This window comes from Xiphophorus couchianus, chromosome 20 (genome assembly GCF_001444195.1).
Source record: "Xiphophorus couchianus chromosome 20, X_couchianus-1.0, whole genome shotgun sequence".
NCBI lineage: Eukaryota > Metazoa > Chordata > Actinopteri > Cyprinodontiformes > Poeciliidae > Xiphophorus > Xiphophorus couchianus.
This window is the reverse complement of record NC_040247.1, coordinates 24169321-24194106: the sequence shown is the minus strand read 5'-3', so window position 1 is coordinate 24194106 and position 24786 is coordinate 24169321. Positions and strand designations below refer to the sequence as shown.

The window sequence follows — 24786 nt, the reverse complement described above, 5'->3', positions numbered from 1 at the left end:
CCCGCATTTGCTTTTTGTCCAGCTTTCTGAAAGCTGCAGCAAAAAACAAAAAAAACCCAAAACAAATGCTCCTCCTTATTAGGACCCGTGGGTCTCCTGGGTTTAAGGTTTAATATTTAATAAATGCTGTTTTGGTGTGACTGACTGAGGCATAATACTAGAGATTGTTGTAGCTGTTGATTAACTGTGAAGCTCAGATCATGTTTATCTACCATGGTTTGCTCCTCTACAGTTGGATCCAGATGTTCTGCAGTAGCTAAACTGCACTTTAAAAATGTTTTAATAAATCACATATCCAGTAATCCTCAACATGAAAGTGATGGGAAATTGTCACTACTTGACAACACTGTCTAAATCCACTGGTTATAAGAGTGTCATATAACTGGATAAAGTCATAATCCTATAAAATTAATCTTACATGTTGGCACGTTAACATTTATATGGCAGAGTTTGAAGGGATTAGAGGGACACACGTATAAAAATCAGTGAGAAAATCAGTCAACAGAAAACATTGTTATGCTACATCGATTCACATTCAGAAACATTTAATGGGCAATTGTCATGCATATGGTGTTTGATTTATTTCTGCCCTGGATTTACTAAGCAAATTACGTTAAATACACATGGACAAAAACCCACAAATTATGTCCAGATGCAAACTATTTGTATTTAAGTTTTAGTTTCTGCTGTATAACTTTAATATTATTATTATAATTATTATTATTATTATTATTATAATTATTATGTCTTCACTTGACTCTGCATTCCTGTAAGCTTTAAGAACCGATCAGAGACGTCACCCTGGAACGTTTCTAAACCAGTTATGAAATATGTCATCTTTCTAATTCATATTGCGATATAAAGTATGAATTAAAGCTAAAATATGTCTGCACAAACATGGCGTACGCTCGATTGATTTTGTTTTTAAAACCCAACCCAGATGATTTAATTGCATATAAAATGTATTTACTTGAATTAGCATGCATACCTCATTAGAAAAGAGGATAAATTCCACCAGCAGCTAACATCAGACTATTTTTATGCGAGCAATCTGCATAACACAAATAGCTCTGGTCGATGATGAGGCGACACTGTTTGTTCTTTCTGTAATTTACATAAATGTACATTATTATGCATGAGGGCAGACAGGACCAGGTCTGCCTCTGCATCTTAGCGTAAGAGTTAGGAGGAATATTTAAACCCAGGTTTGCAGACATTTAGCACATTCAAACAGCTTTATGGATTTGCTCTTGGCTGCTCCAGCTGACTGGTAGCGCTGCTCAGAGATCATCATAAAGGGGGTAAAGTATCTCACCCCTCGCTCTCCTTTTTTTTTTTTTCTGGTTTTGAAGCCACATCCTATCATCCTTTCAGAGCTAAATATAGCAGCTGCAGGAAGGGTACCAGTACTTCAGGTAAAGCAGATGGTATACATTCTCTTCGGGACTCATTCCTTTTATGCTGTTATTAATAAAGTCATGTTCATATAGAGCTGCTGCCCAATTATTCAGCATAAAACGTCTTTCTCATCACCGTTTTCTTTTATCTGTTCAGTTGAAGGTATGCAGCTGTAAGCTGCAGAAAATCTGTGACAGGAGCTTGGAGGCGGGCTTAAATGCGTTTGACCTTAATTCCTCGGTTGCCGTTTTAAGCTTAGACTACCACATTTATCAGTCACTATAAAAGAACGACACACAATCCCTACACAAAGGACTGTTTAAAGTCTATACCATTGGTATTTAAAAACCAGGACATAAGCAGCTTTAATTACTTTAGAGGTAGCCATCTTTGGACTACGTCCTGGAGGAAAGCAGGAATCAGTTGGACCGTTTCTCACAGCACATCCTCACACGCAGGCATCAGCGTATTTTTGCAGCTGTTTGCGGGTTCAATTCTCGCAGCAGTCTGTGTTTTTCAGAACATTACCAAAAGTGTTTATATTAAGACGAAGGAAAAATAGGCATATGCATTACGCAGCATAATTTTACATCTATACACTAAGCGTGCCACTGCACCATCACAATGAGCCGCTGGAAATCAATAAACCTGCTCTTACAGCTCCCCCCGCAGGCTGCTCCGTTAACACTGCAGCCCACAGCGTCGTGACCATCATGCATTGCTTGTCACTGTGTGACGTACTGAGGATGGAGGTTTGAGTAAGACCCATGTGAAACAGTGTTTTAAAGTGTGAGCGTCAGCATACAGAGTCGCCTCATGGGCTGAAAATGACTAAAACAGCTGAGTGTGCTCTTATGCTGGGCTCTATAAATAGATTTCCCTGAGGTGTATGCGCAAGGCCGTTTTTATGACCTGTTTTCTTTTCTTTTTTTCCAAATCTGTTTGGCTTTAATTATTTCAGAAATAAACCATAGATTTGCATACTTAATGCAATTTAGCGTCTTTCCTTTGAGCACTGTCGATTCGACATGATTCAGGTTGCTGCTCAGGATTGTTAACTCCGTAGAAGTGCCCAGCAGAGGGCAGCATCAGCCTGTCTGTTTCATTGAGACTGGTTTGCTTTTACATGGTGACTTTCCTCCTTGCAGCTTTTACTGAAGGATAATCCTTCTGAGAGTTGTGATCATCATAAAGAGTGTATGCATTTGGTAGCATTCCCTGCGAAAGTATGAGTTTTTTATGTTTGCCTTTAACTACAAACTTGAATGCATTTTTGGAAGCATTATAACTAATAAAGCTCTGGGAAAAAACCCTGTTAGAGCCCACTGCTTTGAACCCCACTGAAAACCTCATGGCTATTCCACCAAATATTGATTTCTGAACTCTTCCTGACTTAAAACATTAGTATTGTTGTTTCTAAATGAACATGAACTTGTTTTCTTTGCATTATTTGAGGCCTGAAAGTGCTACATCTTTTTCATTATTTTGACCATTTCTCATTTTCTGCTAATAAATACAAAATGTTTGCTTGGACGTTTGCAGACATGTTGTCAGTAGTTCATAGAATAAAACAACAATGTTCATTTTACTTAAACATTTACCTATAAAGAGTAAAATCAGAAAAACTGTTCATTTTGCAGTGGTCTCTTAATTTTTTCCAGAACTGTATACTCATACAAATCCCTTGATCTCAGTCGTTCCTTCTGGATTTACATGCTTACTTACTGTTCTGCTGGGAGAAGAACCTCCTCCCAGATCTCAAGTCTTTTGCAGAATCAAACTTTTTTCTCAGGACTGCAATGTTTTGAGCTCCATCCATTCTGTCCCTGCTAAATAAAACGCTTTCGGTAATTATTCACCGATTTCTCAAACATGCATGAGTGACTCAAAGCAACACACTTGGTACGTTTTAGATGAGTGAATAACATTTTAGCATAATATAAAGCTAAAAAATATATATTTTTCATAATCTCACCCTTGCTTTCCCTTTAAGACAACCGATGGACTAGATTTCATTTAGCTGTGTCGGAGTAAAGGGAGTTGAAATGTAAGACCACGCCACTCAGATTTTTGATTGTAAACAGAAAATGAAAACCGCACATTATTTTCATTTTGCTTATCTATCACATTAAGATTCCAACATAACCCATTGAAGTTTGTGGCTTTAATTCAAGAACATGTAGAAGGTTCAAGAGCAAGAATACTTTAGCTGGGTTCTGTATGCTGATTGATAGATGGATGGAAAGCTACAGTGCATTGCTTAATGCAAACCTGAGCAGCTTTGTGTGAATCTATAAAACCTCCAACTGCGGAGTTATGCTTAGACCCTGATGACTCACTGTATGATAAAGTGACACAAGAAAAGGATGCTTCTATGTTTTAATCACCTGTATGCGACACTGCTGACTATAAAGCATATTGTGACACAAATCCCTTGTGTTGGCACACACTACCTTTGTGCAATTTGACATATATTCTGCTGCAGCCTATACCATCTATATTCATGAGGAACAAAGAGGCCAGCATTAAAATGTTTGAAACACAATATCCACATATACAGTAGTTCCCATGTGTTACATTACTGTACATGTCCTTACACTGTGTGAACAGCCCCCTCTATGGGTCAGGACCATGAGAAGATCTAGAAACTGCAGTCTACAACCTAACATGCTAATACACTGACGGACCAATAAAACCCATTTTTTGCCTCTTAAATCTCACTTACTGCGCTGCGCCTGATTGGCTGAGGCGAGCAGCCCATCTCCGACGGAGGTGTGACTCCATGCCCTGCTAGCTGCTGTGCACCAACGGAGGAGAGATCCATAAACCGTGTGGATCAGGTGACTAAGCAGGAAGTTTAGAGGACAAAAAAAAATCCTCATCATTCTGGAGAGGAAACAAGGAGCTTCTTGTTTCCTTTTTCTGGTCTATGAGAGAAGCACTTATGGATGATCATAACAGTGTTGTGTGAAATCAGAGTTCAACTGCCTCTTATTAATCTGGAGGTCATTAAGTGGGTCCTTCAGGATTAATTTTAGGGTTAGGGTTATTTCTCCCAGAGTAGGGTTAGGTTAAGGTCATTCTGATCTCTCCCGCTGGCAGCTATGCAATCTTGTTCGGCCATTTTGCTGACGCTGAAAGCGACCCCAGGGCCAGCCGTCAAAGTCGGCCTCCTCCCTGCCTCTCTTCTCCTCTTCATCAGCAGCCTGTCCGTATTCCTGGACTGCTTTTTGCATCCCGTGGACCCCGTCACCCCTCTCCCACTCCGCTATCCTCCTCCTCCTTCTCTCGATGCTCCTCAAAGTCCCTCCCTCTCCCACCAACCCACCTGACCCTACGCAGTCCAATTAGACGCAGCATCGGCTGAATGCATGATCGCGCTGTGACTACCAAACACAAGCTGCAGTCTCACTCTCCTCCTCGTCTGTCTCCTTTCCTGCTCTCTTTTCCCACCACTTCCCCGTCTCTCTCTCTCTCTCTCCCTCTCTTAGTCTTTCTGCCTCTCAGTCGCCCTCCCTCCACCTTGTTTTCATTCAAGTTGTTTACCCTCGTCCTCCTCGCCTCTCACTCTTCTGTGTGTCTCTTTTCCTCCATTGTCACTGCTGTTGCTGCTGCTGATCATCTGGCAGCCTCACCCCACATCCCTCCCATCCAACCAAAACCTCCTCCTCTTCCTCCTCCTCTGCCTCCCCCTTCTGGGTTTGGAGATCTTAAGAGCCGCTCAGCGCACGCTTCCGCATAGCATAACAGACTCCGCTCCCGCATTGGGTAAAACATGTCAACCGTCCTGGACCTGGAGCAGATTTCGTATGCTGGAAATGATGCGGTGAGTGACTAATGCGTCGGACTAGAGTGCCTGGCTAGGTCTTTAGAGGAGAGGCGTTATTCTGCACTTTTTCAATAGACTGACTGTTAGTAACTCAATGGGTCTGTTCTGGATTGCTGGTTGAATAAGGGGGACATCTGCGAGGTGTGTGTGTGCAAACACCCACAGGTCACATAGCACCCAAACTTGCTCAGGGTGTGGTGACGATATGAAAGATGCCCGCGGTGTCTGTGGGTACGTGTGTCGCTGCAGATGAACGTGTTCTGCAAACGTCTGCGGTGCGCCCATGCATTGTGTTCCTTATTCATCCATCACTAAAAAGAGGCAGTGGGAGGGAGGTCACTCACCCCCCAGCGCACGGCATGGCAACAACACGTTAAAAACATCTGCTGCTGCTTCACTCCCCATGCAGAGTCCTTGAGTTTGTAGCTCCAGCCCGCCGTTAGGATGTGACACATGCGGGTAGCATTGGGGGGGCTGCGGGCAGGGGAGGGCCACTGGGGGGGAATATGCACATGGATGTTTGTATGTGCATAGAGGTGTTTAGTGGCTCACACCCAAGATCGCCCTTGTTTTTAGCTGGAGGAGGAAACGAGAGTGCAGGTATTGATCGACCGAGGCGTTGCGGGAAGATGATGAGGGTGGCTTCTCTGTTTTGCACCTTTTTTTTTTAGAAAGAGAAACATTTGTAACCTTTTCACACTCATGAACATGCTGATACTCCTATTTTAAGCACAGACGTTTCCCTGATATTCCCACAACGCGCCCAAAGCGGGCAGGAGTAAATACTAACGCCCTTCCCTTCCCATCGTATAGCTCTATGTGTTGAATCACTATCATTGGTAGGATATGGATGTGTGCAATATCCATATTGCACACATCCAATATGTGCAATATGGATGTGTTGCACACATCCATATTCATCTTTAGTAGTATTTCTACTAAAGATGAAATAACTTTAGTAGTCGTTATGTTTCAAATCAAACGCCCCTTACTAATAACTTATTCGACCAGTAGGGGTGGGAGATGAGGAATTTCATCGCAAACTTTATATTTATTACAATGACAATAAAAATCAATCAAACATTTATTTGGTTGCAAATATGCCACTACATACAGTCAGAGACTCAAACAACAAATACTGCTATAAATCTAACATTTTACCAGATGGCTACTTTTCTATACCAATTACGTTAAATAGTTCATCTGTACTGCAGAGTCATAATTCAGTCATTTTGAAAGGCAGACATTGGAAGAATAGCTTGAATTGGATGCTGCTGTTTTTACCCACAACCGACCTGGATCTTAATGGCAGAGAGGCTCAAGCTCAGGGAGAATGGTAGAGAGATCTTGATGGAAAAGGTACAACTACGGGAGTCGCATGTTGGCTTAATCTCAATCGATGTTATCATCGCAGCATTCAAATTAATATTGCAATGCCACGTTTGCCCAGTTTTGTACAGGCCATGTCTACAACCTACACATGTACCGATCAACATCGGTACATGAGATTGATCGATAAGAGAAGTTCAAGTGAGGTAGTTTTTCCTCGTTCAGGCATAAAATTCAGTATTTGTGCCTATACACTAATTCACAAACCAGGATTGTCATGTAATTTTTTTATTTTCTATTTGATTAGAAATGGTTACCTCTGTTAAGGAGCCTGCAACACATTTGTTTTTCTTTTTGTGCAATTGCTCAAGGAAAACAACATCTGAATTGGTCATAATCAAAACAAATTTAAAATCTTTGTCAGCCTGGAAAAAGCTGGATGAAAGCTCACACACAGTAGATCCAGAAAATTGCAGCAGCCACTGCTATTAGGATAAAAAAAACCTTCCTATTACAAAGAAAATCAACCTGGTCAACGCTGATTGGTCCGTCTCTACTAAGAACTTATCCAAGCACTCATGTTAATATGTTTAAAAGCGTGACGAGAGATTTGAAGAGTGAATCAATAACACTTTTAGCCCGACAGAAATCTCTTCCTCTCCTTTCCTCCTTCATTCCCCTTCTACATTAGAGCTGGAACAGACATGAGAAATTAAAGCGATGCAGGCCTTTCTGTTTTAAGGCACTCTCCCTCAGCCAGCCTCTTGTCTTGTCTCTCTGCCACGACTTTCACGCTCTACTTCCCCTCCGTCTACGTCCAGTCTGTCCCTTGATCCGTCTAACCCATCGTCACCCCGCTTCCTTCCATGGACCTTTTCATTTCATGTCAGCGGTGGGGATGCATGTGCCTGCTCTCTCTGGCACACACACACACACGCACAGAAGAAGACAGGCGTTTGAGCAAAGTATATTTCTGGACTTGTCCTTGACTCTGTCCTTGTCTGGAAATGAAAATCTGCAGCAGCACGGTTGTTGAGACGGTCTTTCCATCTACAGCTGGTTGTTTTTCTGCTTTACCTTGAGCGAAGGCTCCACACAAAGGCAGGAGTTCCTCCATCAGGGTTTATTTGGTCCCGCCATGAGAGTTCAATATCAATCTCGGTTCATTTGCCACTCATTTCTAGGGCCGAAGCCAATGGTTACTTTTGTAATCAATTATTCTGACGGTTTATCGATTAATCAAATAAAAGACTTTTCATTTACCCACTTAAGTCTTTTTTTTTTTTAAACTATTAGAAGTTTACTGAAATATGCAAGTAAACAAGTACTTCATTGTTCTTAAAAAAAAACGCAACAACAGCATTCCTTTAGTGTATGCTTGACTTGAATCAAAGGATGCATCTGCAGCTTAAAAAATAGTTTAAATATTCTGAAAATCTCAGCACTTTCTACTTAACTTTTCATCAGTAAAAATAAACCAATGATCAATTGGTTTATCGTTTGATTAACCAATTAATAATTGGGTGGAAAAGCTAAAAGTAGCTAAGGTTTTAGCTAACTTAGCTATAACACCTGAGGTGTTTTGGGTTGAACATATTTACAAAGTGATTTTTATTATTATTTTAAATGCAAAATGTGTATTTATTTATTTGTTTTTTTCACAGTTCTGGCTGAATTGCTGTTCTTAATATGTTCTTCTTTCAGCTAGTGGCCTTTTTTATAGTTTGTATTCTCCAGTTAGCAATTAATCGATTACTAATTAGTTGACGATTATTTCAACAATCAATTCATTGCGATGAATCCGATTAATCGTTTCAGCCCTACTCATTTCTGATACTGCGGTACATTTTTAATGTTTGCCTGGACCTGTGGGGTTCAGGAAAACGGCACCGACAGGATCAACTCCTCCTCCTCTTCTTGTGTTGCTGTGTCCGTTGTACTCAGCGGATCCGAACGATTACAGCGACCTCAGGATTAGCCTCCATCTAATCTGAAGTGTTTACTACACATGCGCTTCGCCAAATGCTGCTGGGAGTTCACGGAGAAGCAGGGCCGACGTTCGATCTGTTGTCCTTAATGTGGATTTCTCATTCGCTCCGGCTTTCTCTCTCCATTATTGATGACCAGCGGGCCTGGAGACCGGGGCGGCGGCCCCTTCCGCTGCTCTGTGCGGCTCACACGCCCTCACAGATATGGAGCCGCATCATGCAGAGCGTTGTTTGCAGCGCTGCATCATGCTGACCTTGAGAAATCTGCTTGTTGGAATATGATGAGTTTGTGAATCACAAGGTTGGCCTGGAAAGTGGCTTTTTTCCCCCCCTTCTCCTGTCGCCTCTCTCTGAATTGCATCAACACAGTCAATGCTTCGATTGTTTGTTGCTGTGCAAATTCCACATTTTCGTCACTTTTTTTAATCGTTTGATACAAACATGGGGCTTTCCGGTTAACGATGAAGAAATAATATTTTAAAAAATGCTGGGAAGTGCTTTCTGAATTTCATTATGCTTCTCTTTGCAAACCCATTGGCCCAAAGCACACCATGCTGAAATTTTTGCAGAGTCATCCGGGTGAAAGCGAATTCAGAGTCCTGAACGGTAATGCTGCTTTTTCTCTTTCCTTTTTTAACCAAATGAAAAGGGTTTTGCAGCCTGCCTTTATTCACTGCTTTGTTTCTTCAAGGGCTCAGGACTGAAAAGACACATGCTTTGCATATCCAATTTATAAACTTTAAAGTGTCCTTGTGGACACTCTAATACAACAAATGTGTTAGAAATTACCTGTCAACAATTTGAGGACTGCAAAACATTAAGCAACAAATAGCATGTAGTAATTAACCCGGTGTTACTACATTTAAATTTCTACTTGAATAGTTTAGTTTAGCCTTGGCTTGACCTAATGGTTGAAGTGTTTAACCAAAAACATAGTTAAAGCGGCTCATTTCTACCCTCAATATGGCCAATGAGTAATAATTTAAAGTACTAAAGTATTAATATTTGGGTCAAAATAAATTACTTTTTCTTTTGTTATATTGTTGTTGTCTTTTTACTTCAGTTTGCATTTAAATCTCTTGATTAAATTTAGTGCATTTTTGGTAAAACTCATTTAAATTAGAGTAACACAACTAATAAACGGCAAGAAAACTTGTAATATAAATAATTACACATCCTTACCGTGTCCATATTAAATGTCTGACTCTCTGGTCAGACATTTGACAAGCTAATGCTAGCCTGGCTAGCACCAGCTTGTGCTAATAAATTAGCAGCTAATTGGCTAAATCTAGCTAAAATGAACAAATTGGTTTCCTTACGTGACGAAAAGTTACACAAATTATGTTATGTTCTTAACATAAGCCGCTGAAATGAACATTGTTATTCAGCATCATTGTACCTCCTTACCATTGCTTATGCTATCTTGCAGAAGAGGTTGAGTGATATCTCATTCAAAGTGGCACTTTTTAGTCTCCTCTCTAACCCAACTTGCTGGTTCTCAGTTTTTAGACAACTCTCCCACCAAAGTAAATCCACCATTTGGATTAAGGAAACAACCCAGCTGTTATTTATTAGTAGTTTCTTTCTCAGGAAACATTATATACCTTCTTTTGCTGCTCATGTTCATCTGAGAGGTTTCTGTTGTAACCTAGCTTGTTGGTAAAAGAAAACTAGAATTGTTTTATTAAATGTGAAGGGAAAATCTGCCTTTCTACCCTCCTTATGGCATTGCACCTTTCATCCTAAGCTCATTTTTTCCCTCTCCTCGGTTGCAGGAACATGACATTGAAACTCCTCACGGAGTTCTCCATGTGACGATGCGAGGCGTTCCCAAGGGCAACAGGCCCGTCATCCTCACCTATCACGACATCGGACTCAACCGTGAGTTAGCCAAAAAATATGTTCACCCATGTCCCACCCTCCAGGATGGATGGCACGGTTTAGTGTTAGTGTTTTTGGGGTTTTTTTTTCTTATTTGTCAGTTGTCTCCAATTTTTTTTCCTTCTTTTTTTTTTTTTTTTTTTTTTAGACAAGTCCTGCTTCAACACCCTGTTCAACTATGAGGACATGCAGGAGATCACCCAGCACTTTGCTGTGGTCCATGTGGACGCGCCCGGCCAGCAGGAGGGCGCGCCTCCCTTCCCTAGTGGGTGAGTGGCACTCTCCTTTAACACATTCATTTTAGAGCTGGTCCTGACGCAGCAGGTTCATTTGCTAATGGAAACATTTTCACCAGTCCTTTGTTTTTCAAATCGAACTTCCTAAACGTATAAATCTATAATGATCTCATTTTCTCTGATGAACTGAAAGATGAGAAAATGAAGAGGCTTTAGAAACTGCTTGTATTCCACGAACCTTTTAAAAATATTGTCACATTACAGCCATGATGTTCAGTGTATTTAATTATGGTTTTATATGATGGACTTGCACAAAGTGGTGCACAGCTGCAAAATAGAAACAAGTATTTGTGGATTTTCAAAAAGAAAAACCTATATACAAATATATCCCATACTCTAATGCCACTAAACATAATCCAGGGCAAATAATTACCTCCTGTTCAAATTTGTTCTAAGCGTACAGCCTGAGCTGCAGTGGAATGCTTTAGATGTGCATGTGTGAGAATGACCAATTGAAAACAATATATAATTCTCCTTCCACTTCTCAGTTATTCACCACTTTGTGTTGGCCCTTCAGTCAAAATCTAAATACAATCTGCTGAGGTTTGAGTCTGAAAAAATGATGTAAAGATTGTCAGTGCACAAACAGTTTTACATGATAGTATAAATTAGGGATGCATTGATATAAAGATTTGTTCCGATATCGATATCCAATAATAAATCTTGCCATTATGGGTGATACTCAATATTTACTGTTATTTTATATATACATATATATATATATAAAATATATATATACAGTACTACCATTTTGACACTTAAAATCACTTCATTGACATAACTTTTCTTCTTCTATCAATGTCACATGACCAAACTTATACCACATGACCAACCTCCTCCACTTGCCCTCCAGAAACAAACAGCAACGAAACAGAAAAACATATTAGCTGTTAATATCGGCCCAGTTTTATTTATTGGACAGATATATTTTTGTCCGATACGATGTTGGTGCCGAAATATCATACAGCCAATACTGATATTAATATTGATATATTGTGTATCAGATATCAATGTTAGTGCTTATATGTTTTTGTCTGATGCAATGTTAGTGTTGATATATCATACTGCCAATACTGGTATTAATTACTGATATTAATGTTGTGTGGCCGATGTCAATATTAGTGCCAGTATGTCATAGGAATATGGATGCAGCTATACCGAGTGGTTAATACTGATGTTAGTGCTGATATGTCGTGCATCCCTACTATAAATTACATGACCTCTCACCTGTCTACAGATACCATTACCCCACCATGGACGAGCTGGCTGAAATGCTGCCCTCTGTGATGACTCAGCTGAAGTGAGCATTTTTCCTGCTGTTTGCTGGTTAATGTTTTGTTGGGTTTTTTTTTTGTCTGAATCGCTACAGTATCTGTTTGTCTCTGTAGGGTCAACAGTGTGATCGGCATCGGTGTAGGAGCTGGAGCTTACGTCCTCACCCGCTTTGCAGTGAGTCCTCCACATTGGTGCTTTTTATTTATCTTTGTGTGCAACAAAGAACCCTCCCAACACTCTCCCACAGACGGTTTTCGACCACACAGCTTGTAACATGAAATCCTCTTATCAAACCCACACAAGACATCGGGTTCCTGTTGTGGTACCGGTCACCCCGTGATGAATCACCTTTAAGATTCCCTCCTTTTTCATGCGCCTTGTTTCTGCGCTTGCTTAACGAAGCTAAAATAACCACAATCTAGCAGAAAGCTCTGGAAAAGAGAGGAAGTACTGACAGATTAATAATGAAATGCGAGGCTGGTAATGTAGGGAGGTGCAGAGATGGAAAAGTAGCAACGGTCTCTCCAAGGACAGTCTGCTCCTGTTTAAAACTCAAGTGGAAACATTGATTGTGAAATATGTTTGGCTTTAACAGGCCGGAAAGAGAGTCTTTTTACCCAAGATGGGCAGAGCGACTCACGGTGCACCGCATTCATAGTTTGGCCAAACGCAGCATCTGCAGAATCCACTCGATATTAAACAAGATCAATTCTGTGTTTCCCCAGACAGCCTCTGTCTGCCTTCAGGCAATTTTAAAGCCACTCGCCTGCATTTAGAGTCCCAGCACTCTCTGTTGAATCATATCTCAGCTTCATTTGAACCGACAGATGTGCTTTATTTTTTTATAAGTTTTATCAGTGTCTTCATATGAGCATAAAATTCTTATGTTTTGCTATTTTCTTCTAGAGGAAGAGCATCCTATCAACATTTCTCCTGCCTTCATTAACAGCTTTAAAAACATATTTATTTTCCCCAATCTGTAACCCAACACCTATTTGAAAAAGAAACAATTAGTAGTTATAGCTTCCAAAAAATGTTTTCTTAAACTATTTTTGAGCTTTTAGCTGATGATGGTGATAGTCCTTTCAACTTCTAAAACTGAGTAATGTTTAGAAAAGCATGAAGGAAAAAGGCAACCAGCCGAAAGCGCAGACAAAGGTAGTGAAGAGTGATGATTTATTGTATGAATTATTAATTGCCACCCAAGATAAAATTAGAGATAGCAACTTCTCCAGCCTGTTTATAAGACAACGATTTGTTCAGTGAGGAGGAAAAAGTAAAGAGAGCTTTTCAGTCCCCATCTTATTTGAGAGAGTTTAGCTTCATACATACATCAGCAATTAGTTTTTCTCACATGTTGTTTTTCAACAAGTCAATTCAAGCTAATACCACACACCTAGTGGATGGAGCTGAAGATAAAATACTAAGATACAGTCAGCTGCTCTCTCATTTATTGGTCTGTAGGAAACATTTTGTTATGACTGCAGCTGTTAGTGCAGGTAAACATGCATTAGAAATCCATAGCCTGTTATTTATCATGTCATCCCCAGAGTAACAGTAGATGCATGCAAAATAAAAATTACATCATTTTCTTATCTTAAACAGTTTATGTCCACAAAGAACATCACCTCTGACCTCAGTGGCCTGCTGGCTGACGCACAGCTAGAACTGTGTGTCCTTGCCACAGCATAAACTGTGTGGTGGGCTGGTCCCCTTAACTTCCTGTTTGCTGTTGCTTCCTTTAAAATCAAGTCTTCAATTGTTTTATAATTCCCGGAGTGAAAAGTATTTGTAGTAAAGAGAAAAACTGAGACTTTCCGCTGCTTCCATTCACTGCCCCTATGTTTATCAGAGTAGAAGAAAACCTGCTTCTTTGTTTTTGTTCACTTTCTTTTTAGTGTTTTTTTTTTAAAGAAAGTTCATGGCCACACAATCATTTAAAAATGTTTCCCTTGTATGTTTTTATATTTTATAGAAATAATAAAATTTACAGGAACAGATATAGGTGCTTTGCTGTCATCATCCATGTTATGTTTTTGTTCTTAGACGGATGTGGCCCCAAAGACTCTTTTTGTGTCGTTTTTTATTATTATTACAAAACATGGTGGAAAGTTGTTTCTTTTTAAAACTCATTAAAAATCTGTCTCTAAAACATAGCTGGCCTACTGCATTACGTTCGCGTTTATTGCTTGCTTTCCAGCTGAACAACCCCAGCCTCGTAGAAGGACTGGTTCTGATCAACGTTGACCCGTGCGCTGAAGGCTGGATTGATTGGGCCGCTTCGAAGGTCAGTGTTCCAACTGACAGTTTGAATGAGAAAACATGAATGAGAAATATGCCATCAGAAGCGACCAGAATGGAAAAATAAACTGACGAACTACACAAAAATATATATTTATTTTACCGTTGTCATACTGCGATTCAGACGACTTTTAAGTTATTGCTAGAGGAAGAGCATCCTATCAACAAAAATGGTGGAACAACAACACTGGGTTACAACAAAATATTCTTTGAAGTTGTCTGTTTTTTCAACTGATTTAGGACTATTTAGCATCTAAAAATTACATCAATTTTTCTCAATCAGGTTTTTATTCTTATTTGATTTAGAGAAATCCGATCTCCTGACTAAATTCATGACATTTTTGTGACTTTATCCGTTCATTTCTGTTAATGTTTCTCATCCGAAAATGATTTTAGGAGAAAAAAATTGTTTTCCGACAGAGCTTATTAATTAAATGTTACAAACTTGTATTTCTGTAAATTGAATAACAAACATTTATGAGGGTAAATTACATGTAAATCAAACATTTCGTCGTCTTTGCGTAAAATTCTCCGTCTCTTTTCTGTCCTGATGGAGTCTCTCCTCCTGCTGTACATTCATTGATCCAGATTCTCAGGATCCAGACGTGAGAACAAGTCGTGCATTTTGATGCTCATGTTGCTCCATAGTTCAGAAAGTTGACCTGATTGAGCAAAACCAGTGTGACTTTTGGATTGAGCTCCTCAAAATGACCCTAAAACAGTTGAAAAACCCCCAGACAAGCTTTCGGCTTTTAACTAATGTAATAAGTGTACAATATAAGATCTGCACAGGCAGAGCTGACTCAGTTTTATTAGATGAGCGGTGGTTAAAAATACACATCGTAAGTTTTATCAGAAAGCGCTGATACAATCAGATAGTTGTTTTTCTGCCAGACCTCATGTTGATGTAACATAGTGCAGCTTAAGATATATTAAGCTGCTCTATGTTCATTTCTAAAACGCACAGTAGACAGCGTTTCTTGTTCAATAATGTTTATTTAAGTAATAACTTAGCAACACTCTGATTATGCCATTTATTCTTTTTATTATTGTTGCACAAGCTAAATGTTACCTGAATTTGCTCTTCAAGTACAAAAATCAGTTCCCTAAGAAAATGAAAAGCACACACTAACAAAATGATGACAAATGTGTTACATTGTCTCTGCTGGCTGTGTGTGTGTAGCTGTCTGGATGGACCAGTAACTTGGTGGACATCGTCATGGCTCACCACTTCAGCACTGTGAGTACTCACTGCGACTCTCTTTCTTTTTATTTTCCCCTCGTTCATTACTGACGCTGTGTTGGCGTCTGTAGTAAACTACTCAACTTCTCTGGAAAAGCCAGAGGTTTGTCTAACTGTTAACGGCTAGCAGACGTTTGCTAATAACATCTTTAATATGCAGAGAGGCCGATCATGACCAGCTTAAAGCAAACAGTCATCTAATAGTGCTATAAATGACCCCACTGTGCAAACATATGCAGCTGTTGGAGTGAATCAATCATGTAAAATGTATTCACATCCACTGCGCTTTTGACTTTCTGTACGTTGTTGTGTATGAAATGGATTATTCCTTGATCCTTTCAACACACGAGGTCACATTACAAGCACAGAAATTTGAAACGTTGTTTTTTTGTGTTTGACGTCATATGCAACTAAAGCAGAATTGTGAAGCTGAATAAAAATTACACAAGGTTGTACAGTATTTTACCCATCTGAAAAGCGAAGCTGCAGAGATCCACAGACTCTATAGACTAGACAAGTAGGTATGAACTGAAAAATTAGCCCTGATTTCCTCAGTTTTACCGATCTTATCTTCCTCTGCATAGGTCTAAAAGTCAGCCATTGTTCCCTTTTCCTCTGCCTTGGGAGAGGTTTATTGTTTATTGTCAACAATAGTCACCCACTGTTGCCAACTTAGCAACTTTGTCGCTATATTTAGTCGCTTTTCAAACAAACAAACAAAAACATTATCGACCAAAATTGGAATTGGGAAGTTAGGCCTTTTAAAGATCAACGACGGACCTGAAAACTGTAATCAGTGCCCCCTATAGACAACTGTTGGGACTTATACATCCTCCATAAGAGCAGACAAATTAGTTCTATATACCATGGGTGCAAGGACTTCATGATGTTTTTGCAGCTTGTTCTTGATGCATGTTCATGTTGTCCAAGTGATATGAAGTGTGTGCGCAGCAGTGTGAGAGACCTATGAAGACTTTGTAGTAGTTCAGTCACACTTTCTATAGACCTGGCATGGGTGGAAGAGAGGCAGTAGAAAGCTTAAAGAAGTACTGTTAGCTGTTTGCTACTAGAAAACATGTGGGAGAAGGTTATTTGTTTTGACCTACATGTAAAAGTCCAGGTTTTGGCTAAAAATTAACCGCAGCTATGTTTCCATCCAATTGTTTAGTGAATTTTGAGCAAACCTCTAAAATGTTCCACAAAACAAAACGCAAATTAGGCTCATTTCCGTCTCCAGGTTTGGAGCGAATCAACCAGGCTATGCAAAGCGTAATCTCGTCAGGTGTAATAAACACATGGTTGCACTAAACAGGAAGTGGAGATTACAAACTAGCATGGATCACACAAGTCTAAGAAAAAATGGAGCGAGAACTTTGCAAGTTTTCGTTTTGTTTCATGCCTCTGACAAAGCACCAGTAGGATGGGAACGTTGACTATGTCAGAACTTGTTCAGCAAATGTGTTTCCGTCTCCCCTTCGGCGCATTAACACTTTTCCAGAAAAAAGTAAAAATATCTTTGTGAAATTGATGGAGCTTTTTCAAATGTTGCCATTTCCATAAACCTATTTACAATGCTATGCTTCAAAATGCACATGTAAAACCCTTAATGGGTCACCCTGCACACCCCATGGTGAAACATAGCAGTGACAACATCATGCCAAGTGTGGCAAAACGAGAAAGAAGTACAATTACTGGACTCTTAAAATGTGTTTGTCTTTACTAGAATTTGTTGAAGTATTTTCTGTCCACCAGGATGAGCTGACAGAAAACCAGGAGCTGATCCAGACCTACCGCCTCCACATCGCCCAGGACATCAACCAGGACAACCTGGCCCTGTTCTGTGGCTCCTACCAGTAGTAAGCTCAAAGACGTGAAAGCTGCACATTGTTTTGCTTTTTCTCCTTCTTCGGTTCTTTAATTATTTTTTTTATTTCTGGTTAAAACTTAAAATTAATCCCAATAAGGCCAATCTAACCCCACAGTTGAAGTCAACACAAATCATGGCTTCATCTTCTCTTAACGCGCCGTTACTTTGTCTGCAGCCGCAGAGACCTTGAGATCGAGAGGCCCATCGTGGGGTTGAACGAGGATACGGTGAACACACTAACGTGGGTGTTGAGACTGAGGCGGCGCTGATCGGTGTTTTGCATCAGAGCGCAGCATGACCTTAGATGTTTTTCTGTTCATCCACACCAGGTGCCCCGCCCTGCTGGTGGTTGGAGACACGTCACCTGCTGTCGAGGCTGTGGTAGGTCAAAGTTCATCAGAAATCATCATTTAAATAATTTGCTGCTTCTTCTTTGTTATCAACGTCTATGCGTTTCAGGTGGAGTGCAATTCCAGGTTGAATCCCATCAAGACCACACTGCTAAAGGTGAAGAGCGTTTGCTATTTCGAATCGGTAAAACTCAAATCAATTTTAGCTTTGAAATTCGTGTTTTAATAAAACTGATATTGATTCTTTAGATGGCTGACTGTGGAGGCTTGCCACAAGTTGTGCAGGTTAGTTAATTTTTTTGTTTTTTACTTTTTAGAAATTCAACATATCACTTTTTTTTTTAAGCTGAAGCAACATTCAGCTTCTACGCAACACAAATCTGGAATAAACTTTCAGAAAACTTTAGAACTGCAGAAACACTGACTGCCTTCAAATCAAAACTCACCTGTTTAGACTTGCCTTTGATTCATAATAACTGGAACATTAATCAGCATATTTGTGTACTGATGATTTTAATAGTAGCATCTGACAAAATGTAACGTTCGCTGCTTGTTTCATCATTACTGTGTTACGTTTTTATGATGTCGAACCTTTTGAACTGCCTTGTTGCTCTAATCGGCTTTAGAGATAAAACTTGACTTTCTCTCTGCAGCCCGGGAAGCTCGCTGAGGCGTTCAAGTACTTTGTTCAGGGCATGGGATACAGTAAGTAAACAGCTGTCATTTTAATGTGTCAAAGGTCTTTGAAAAACATCTAAATATATGAATATATATAGTGACTCGGGTTTGAACCAGTTGACTCTGTGGTCACTTTCTAGCTGCTTTTCGATGACGTTCTTGTGGTTCAGGTTCGCCTGTGTTTACTTCTTCGGCTTCCTGTTGACATGAGCGCAATTACAAAAGACTCCTGAACTTGGTGGGGGTTGTTTTTTGTTTTTTTGTGTGTGTTTTTCTCTCTCCCTCTCATTGCTGCCTGTTGCTAAACAACCCTGGTTTTGGTGGAGTGGGTTGGGTTTTGTCCAGGAGAGCATGAAAAGAGGCACGCTCTCTGCGCCCCCATCCCGGACGGAGCGGCCTGCAGGGGGTTCTGTTGGTGCTAATATCATTTCCTCTGTGCTCTTTGCAGCGTGTGCCACTCTCAGCTCTCAGTAGGTGAGGTTTGTGTCTGAAATCACACTCAGATGTGCTGAACAGCAATTTGCTTCCTGCTCGGCACAGAGTGGGTGTTGAAAATGACCCCTTTTTTATTGTTCTTGGTGTGCTTTTTTTTTTCTCTCTCTCTCTCCCTTTTAATTCTCAACTGTTTACTGATGCGCTCTCTTTTGAGGGAGAGTCATAGTAAAACAGGCTTTCTGGTTGTTTTGTTTGTAGTTTTGAGAAAAAAGAAAAAGATTGAGAGTGTGACCTCCGGGCGGATGACTCGGTCTATAAAGTTCTGCCTTCCTTTCTCACACAGATGGCATCTGTCTGCAGTGGCCTGCAAAATTAGTGATGAGAGTGAACATTTTTACATTTTGTCACGTTACAACAACAAACCACACTGTATTTTTTATTTTTTTTTAGATTTCATGTAAAAGATCAACAAGGGTCATCAAGAGAATAATAATATACTTTATTGATCCCCAGGGGGAAATTGCTTATTTGTTGACAAACTACTCCAGTTAAATATTAGCAACAATTTGTGATATTTATAACACAAGTGTGAAATTAATATTTAAACTACAAGTACTTTAAATATGAGCTAAATATAAAGTAAATAAATGGAAATGTGTGGATCTTTAACAAGTCCAGAGGCTAGTATTGCATAACTGGGAAGTGCAGAGAAAATTATACTTTTTTTATCATATTTTTTGCAAATAAGATAAAAAATGATTAAACAAATTTATACTCAGCCTCCCTGATTCAACGCTTTGCAGAACCACATTTTGCTCAGTGCACACCTACACCATTCCTCTCTGCAAAAAAATGTTTCAGTCTGATTGGATGGAAAGTGTCTTTGAGCGAGCTGTTCCAGAATATGAACACGCTCTGAGCTTCGGCATCCGCCTGCAGCTCTGGAGTTTGTTGTCCAGCTGGAAGGTGAAGCTCCGCCCCCTTTCTCAAGCCTTTTGCAGACTCAAATAGGTTTATCTTCAAGAATTATCCTGGATTTAGCTCTGAATGACTCTGCCACCACCACGTTTCACTGTGGTGTGGAGATGAGTGGTGGTCAATGTTTTTTGCCACATGTCAGTTTTTAGCACATAGTTCCCTTTTGGTCAGAGACCAAGAAGACTTTCTTCGTGCTACTTCTCCATAAAGACTCATTTTGTGGAGTGCTTGACGAATAATCGTCCCGTTGACTATTTTAGTAATCAAGTAATCCATCTATTATTCTCATGATTAATTGTGTAATCAAATTAAAAAGAAGTATCAATATCAGCTGTAGATATCAGCCCAAATTTTCATATTTGTGCATCTCCAACAATTACTTTCCTGTTTCTTAGAAGATGAACCTCTAACAATAATACAGGTTTATGTCAAAATTCCACAAAAATCTGAAATTATATTCAATGTAATAACATTAAAAAGCTACATATTGAAAAACTTAATTTTGTGTGTGTTTTACGTGTATACTCCAGTTTGTAGTTTCATTTTTAGTCAATTTAATCACTGAACACTCACTTGGCATTGCCTTTTTATAGCTTTAGCATCCATATGAGTGATGGGATCTTTGTCACACAGAAACACGTATGTCAGCTTTGTACATATTGCAGTTTTGTACATATTGCATACATTTGGTAGGGAATTTATTTTCTGGTTCGTCTATAAAGCTACACTCGTTAAGCGTCAGCTACAGCTTCCTGCTGTTTTCCTTCTATCTGCTTCACCTGAAAACCCTGGAAAAAAATTACAATTATTATTGTCAAATGTTATGCTAACAGCATTTAGCCTTTGTTAGCAACTCATCAGCAGAAATAAGGGCATTACACACTGTGCTCAACAGTGAAGCATAATTAATCAAAGCTTCACGGCAGGTAATTTGCCTCTAGGTATTTTTTGGGTTGCTTCATTTTAAATGCACAATAACGTGCAAATAAAATCCGAATGAAAATAAATCCGAACCACACTTTTCCGATTATTTTTTTGCTCGTATAAAAGCAAAACGTTAATAATTTTTCTTTCCACTTGCTATGCAACTCTTTGTCTTTTCTTTTCTTTTCCTGTCAGCCTGCCACATTAAACCCTCTGCAGTTTGATGTTACGTGACAAAAAGTGAAAACACTTTTTTGCAAGGTGCCGTATGAGTGAATCTCTTTAATGTCACTTCTCTTTTGGTCTCTGCTGCTCTCAAACTCTTCGCCGTGGGAGGAGCTGGCGTGGCGGCGTCGCTTTAAAGGCCATCCAGGCCACCTATCGAGTAAATGTCACCGCGGGATTAGAGCAGATTAAAAAAAGGGCGAATGTGTGCAAAATAAAACTTTGGCACCTCAGTGTGTTTCCCCCTCATTAACACCTCGGGGCAGCGTGAAATGCAACAGGAAACGGCCAGAGACGGCAGGAAGCAGCCCTCGATGTGTGCATACATACTGTGATTTCTTACCTCTTGTTGCCAGGCAGCTGCTGTTTGTCCTCAGCCACTGCCAAGCCTCGTCTATAAACAAAAAGATGCACCATTTCACTCCTCTTCTCCTTTTTCTCTTGTCTTTTCTTCTTCTACTATTGCCCTCAGTTCCCTACGTTCTCCTCAGTCACCTGAGCAACGAATCAGGTACTGGACTCTTCAGCAGCTCCTCCACCAGGGGGCGCTTTGAACCAAAATGCTTCTGCGGCGCATACGTATGTCAAACTCAAGGCCCAGGGACCAAATCCGGCCCGCCTTAGCTACTTGTGTGTCCCTCTGGACTGCAGGGGGACACATATAATTAGCAGTTGTTTGCTTAAATATTGTTTCATCAATCAAAGCAACAGTTTTTATCTCTATACGGCCGAACTGCATCAATCAGTCCCTCAAGTTTTTCGCAGTCGCAAAATCAACAGATCTTCGCACTTTTTCGTGCCACTCCATAATTGTGAGTTTATTGCAACTCTTCCACAGTGGTTGATAAACAATGGGTTAAAGTGATGCTAACTCCCACCTGCAGGTGGCAGTATGTCTTACGTCTACTACACTGCTGCCTCAGCCTTAACTGATGTTAAATTATAGTTTATGATTAGTATGGAGAGTAGCAAAAAAGTCACATTTACTGAAATATAAGCTCAACATTTCATGCCAATATTTCTAAATTAGCCCCTCAAATTTTGGTTGGTTTTGTAATTTAATTTATTTTTTTGCAGTCATGAAATCCTGGAGGGACTGACCAGAGTGAAAAGATGTTCCATATTATTTACTTTTTAAGAAGTGCTTATTGAATTCATACAAGGATATTTATTAATATTTTTAAAGGGGCAGTATTTTTGTAAAATCAACTTTTTTTGAGTTCCTTCAGCTCCTTCAGACTAGCCAGCAGCAATTAGCAAACACCTGCATAAGCGTAACGTCACGTCTAATGATATGGGAGCTATTTCTCAGTGAACCACTGGTAAAAATGTTGTTAAAGGGTTTATAAAGGAGCCATGTTGTGACGACTTCCTGAAGGTGGAGTTTCAGAAAAAAGTAGGAGTTTCTTAAAGAGACAAAGGCCCAATTTTAAGGTGTTAAATTACAAAGTCAAATTTCTTTTAAGTCATATTTGGTATATGTAGCATTTTGATAGTAACTGAAGGTAACATAGTTACTTGATTGTGCTGTAAAATGTCACTTTGTGCCTAAAAAGCACATAATACTGCCTCTTTAACAGTTTAATGGGTTTTAGTAATACATTCCGGCCCAAACGGCCCTTTGGGACATTCATTATCTTGATGTGGCCCCAAAATGAAAATGAGTTTGACACCCCACCCCCTCCATTCTGAATGTGAATGTGTGCAGAAAGCTCCCCACAGAGCTCTGCTAGACGTTTTCCAGCAGCATTTTCAGAAGCTTCTGTATTACATTCTTCTTCTTCTGCCTGTCGGAGCCCGGCGCTTCCCGTTAGCATGTCCTCGCTCCGGCGTCCAAATACTGCATGAACCGCTGCAAAATGCTGTGCTCTGTTGTGCCGCATTGCTTGTGTCGTTTTATTTCTTCCCCCCCCCCCCCCCCCCCCCCCCCCTTCAGTGGACACGTTCAGCAGTTCTCAGTCACACGCCTTTATTTAATTTTAGCCTGATTAGTCGTTTTATCTGAGAATTGCTTGCATGGTAAGCACTTTTCTTTTTCTGTTTTTCAGTTGTTTCTGGATCCCTGCTTCACTCTGGTCTCTGTGTTGATGTGAGTGTGTGTGTGTGAGAGTAGAATATTAACATCTATTGTTTTTTTTTTTTTTATCCTCCTCCCTCCTCCTCCCTGTTTCAGTGCCGTCAGCAGGAATGACTCGCCTGGCTCGCTCGCGCACCACCTCCTCCTCCAGCATCACCTCCATGGAGAGCAGCCGCAGCCGCAACAACATCAGCAGCCTGCTGGAGGGCAACGCCGCCGCCGCCGCCGGGGCGCTGGACAGCCAGGTGGCGCCCCAGACCATGGAGGTGTCCTGTTAAACCCCACCCCACCTGCGTGTGCACTCCCACAGTAATTTATACGCCACTCCCCTCCTCCCTCTCTTTTCTCTCTCATCCTGCTCCCAAGCTACTCGACGCCAGAGGGAGTGTGTGAGTGTGTGATTAGAAAAGGAGGAGCTAATAAAAAAATATATATTAACAGATGCATATTAGAGGATATGTTATACATATATACTGTCAAAGTCAACATACTAACATAAACAATGAGAACATTCAGATGTTGTATATTTAAATGTTTGAGTCAGCTGTCTAACCTTGTATTTATTTTTTGTTTTTGTTTTAAACCTCTTCAGACCTTCATTGTAGAAATTCTCTGTTCACTAGAGCTTCTTTTATTTCATTGTATTATTTTTTTTTTTTTAAGTTCTTACATGGATTTTCAGCAAATTGTGTTTCTCTTTGTAAACCTGCTGCAATGCAGAGGAGTCACAGAAGGAAGCGAGGGACAAAAACATGCGCAGATTCTTGTCAGGACGCAGGTTTGGGATGTGAAAAATGAGGCCACGATGAATCATTTTAAAGGTCTTTCCTGGATGGGATGTTTTTATGTGGTGCGATAAAACTGAAAACAGGTGTGCTTGAAAAGGCTCGAGTTTCATTTGCGTGTTTTCAAGGTTTGGAACGTGTTTCTTTTCATCTAAAGTTCTTGATATTAAAACGTCACCTTTTTTGAAAGAAAGCGCAATCTATAGCGTCTGATTAAAAGTCTGAATTTGGAAAGCATCATTTAAAGTTGAAACTGGATATTTAAGCATAATAAAACAAGACGCTTTTTTCTTACTTTCTGAAATTAATTCTTGTTTTATGTTACAATTAGCAAAATTATTTCAATTTGGTAAATTCCTTAAAACTTAGCAAGATCTTTTTTTTTTTTCTTGCAACTTAACCCAGTCAGATGTATGAGACGGAGACATTTGAAAACATTAAATTTAGCTACATTTCAGCTTACTTTGTCTCTGCTGTAGAATATAGAATACCATCACAAGCCATTATTAATAACTGTAATAAATTACATCAGAGAGTAGCAAATTTAAATGCTTTTTATATTGTTCTCCTCTTAAAAATCTGGAGCTGGAAAACTTTGAAAAGACTGAAGAAGTGCACAAACTTTCTGCGAGAAAAATGGGCGAACTGAAAAACAAACCAGACATTTTGTTAATCTAGCCTTTAAAGCCAGATTACAAAGCATTAAAGCAGGATTGTCAAACTCCAGTCCTCAAGGGCCGGTGTCTTGCATCTTTTAGATGTGCCTCTGCTGCACCACACCTGAATAGAATAATTAGGTCATTAGCAAGGCTGGGAGAACTGATCTACACAAGGAGGAGGTCATTAAGCCATTTCATTCCAGTGGTTTGTACCTGTGGCACATCTAAAAACTGCAGGTCTGCGGCCCTCGAGGACTGGAGTTTGACA

At 40.0% G+C, this 24786-nt stretch overlaps 1 protein-coding gene across 3 annotated transcripts in view; it reads left to right on the top strand.

Moving 5' to 3' along the window:
* ndrg3a (ndrg family member 3a) overlaps positions 1–24507 on the top strand; it is a 51127-nt gene extending 26620 nt beyond the window's left edge. Inside the window, exons 1-15 of one of the 3 annotated variants that reach the window (XM_028002588.1) lie at positions 4781–5224; positions 10320–10425; positions 10574–10694; positions 11959–12021; positions 12110–12170; positions 14197–14283; positions 15481–15537; positions 17293–17396; positions 17583–17648; positions 17737–17788; positions 17867–17914; positions 18007–18042; positions 18411–18462; positions 21470–21508; positions 23171–24507. In XM_028002588.1, the coding sequence (XP_027858389.1) occupies positions 5174–5224; positions 10320–10425; positions 10574–10694; positions 11959–12021; positions 12110–12170; positions 14197–14283; positions 15481–15537; positions 17293–17396; positions 17583–17648; positions 17737–17788; positions 17867–17914; positions 18007–18042; positions 18411–18462; positions 21470–21508; positions 23171–23352 (1125 nt within the window). In that variant the 5' untranslated portion in view covers positions 4781–5173 and the 3' untranslated portion in view covers positions 23353–24507. Of the gene's footprint in view, positions 1–4780; positions 5225–10319; positions 10426–10573; positions 10695–11958; positions 12022–12109; positions 12171–14196; positions 14284–15480; positions 15538–17292; positions 17397–17582; positions 17649–17736; positions 17789–17866; positions 17915–18006; positions 18043–18410; positions 18463–21469; positions 21509–23170 lie in introns of those variants that run through there. The other 2 variants (XM_028002586.1, XM_028002587.1) reach the window with 2 other exon arrangements.
* Positions 24508–24786: the final 279 nt, after the last annotated feature.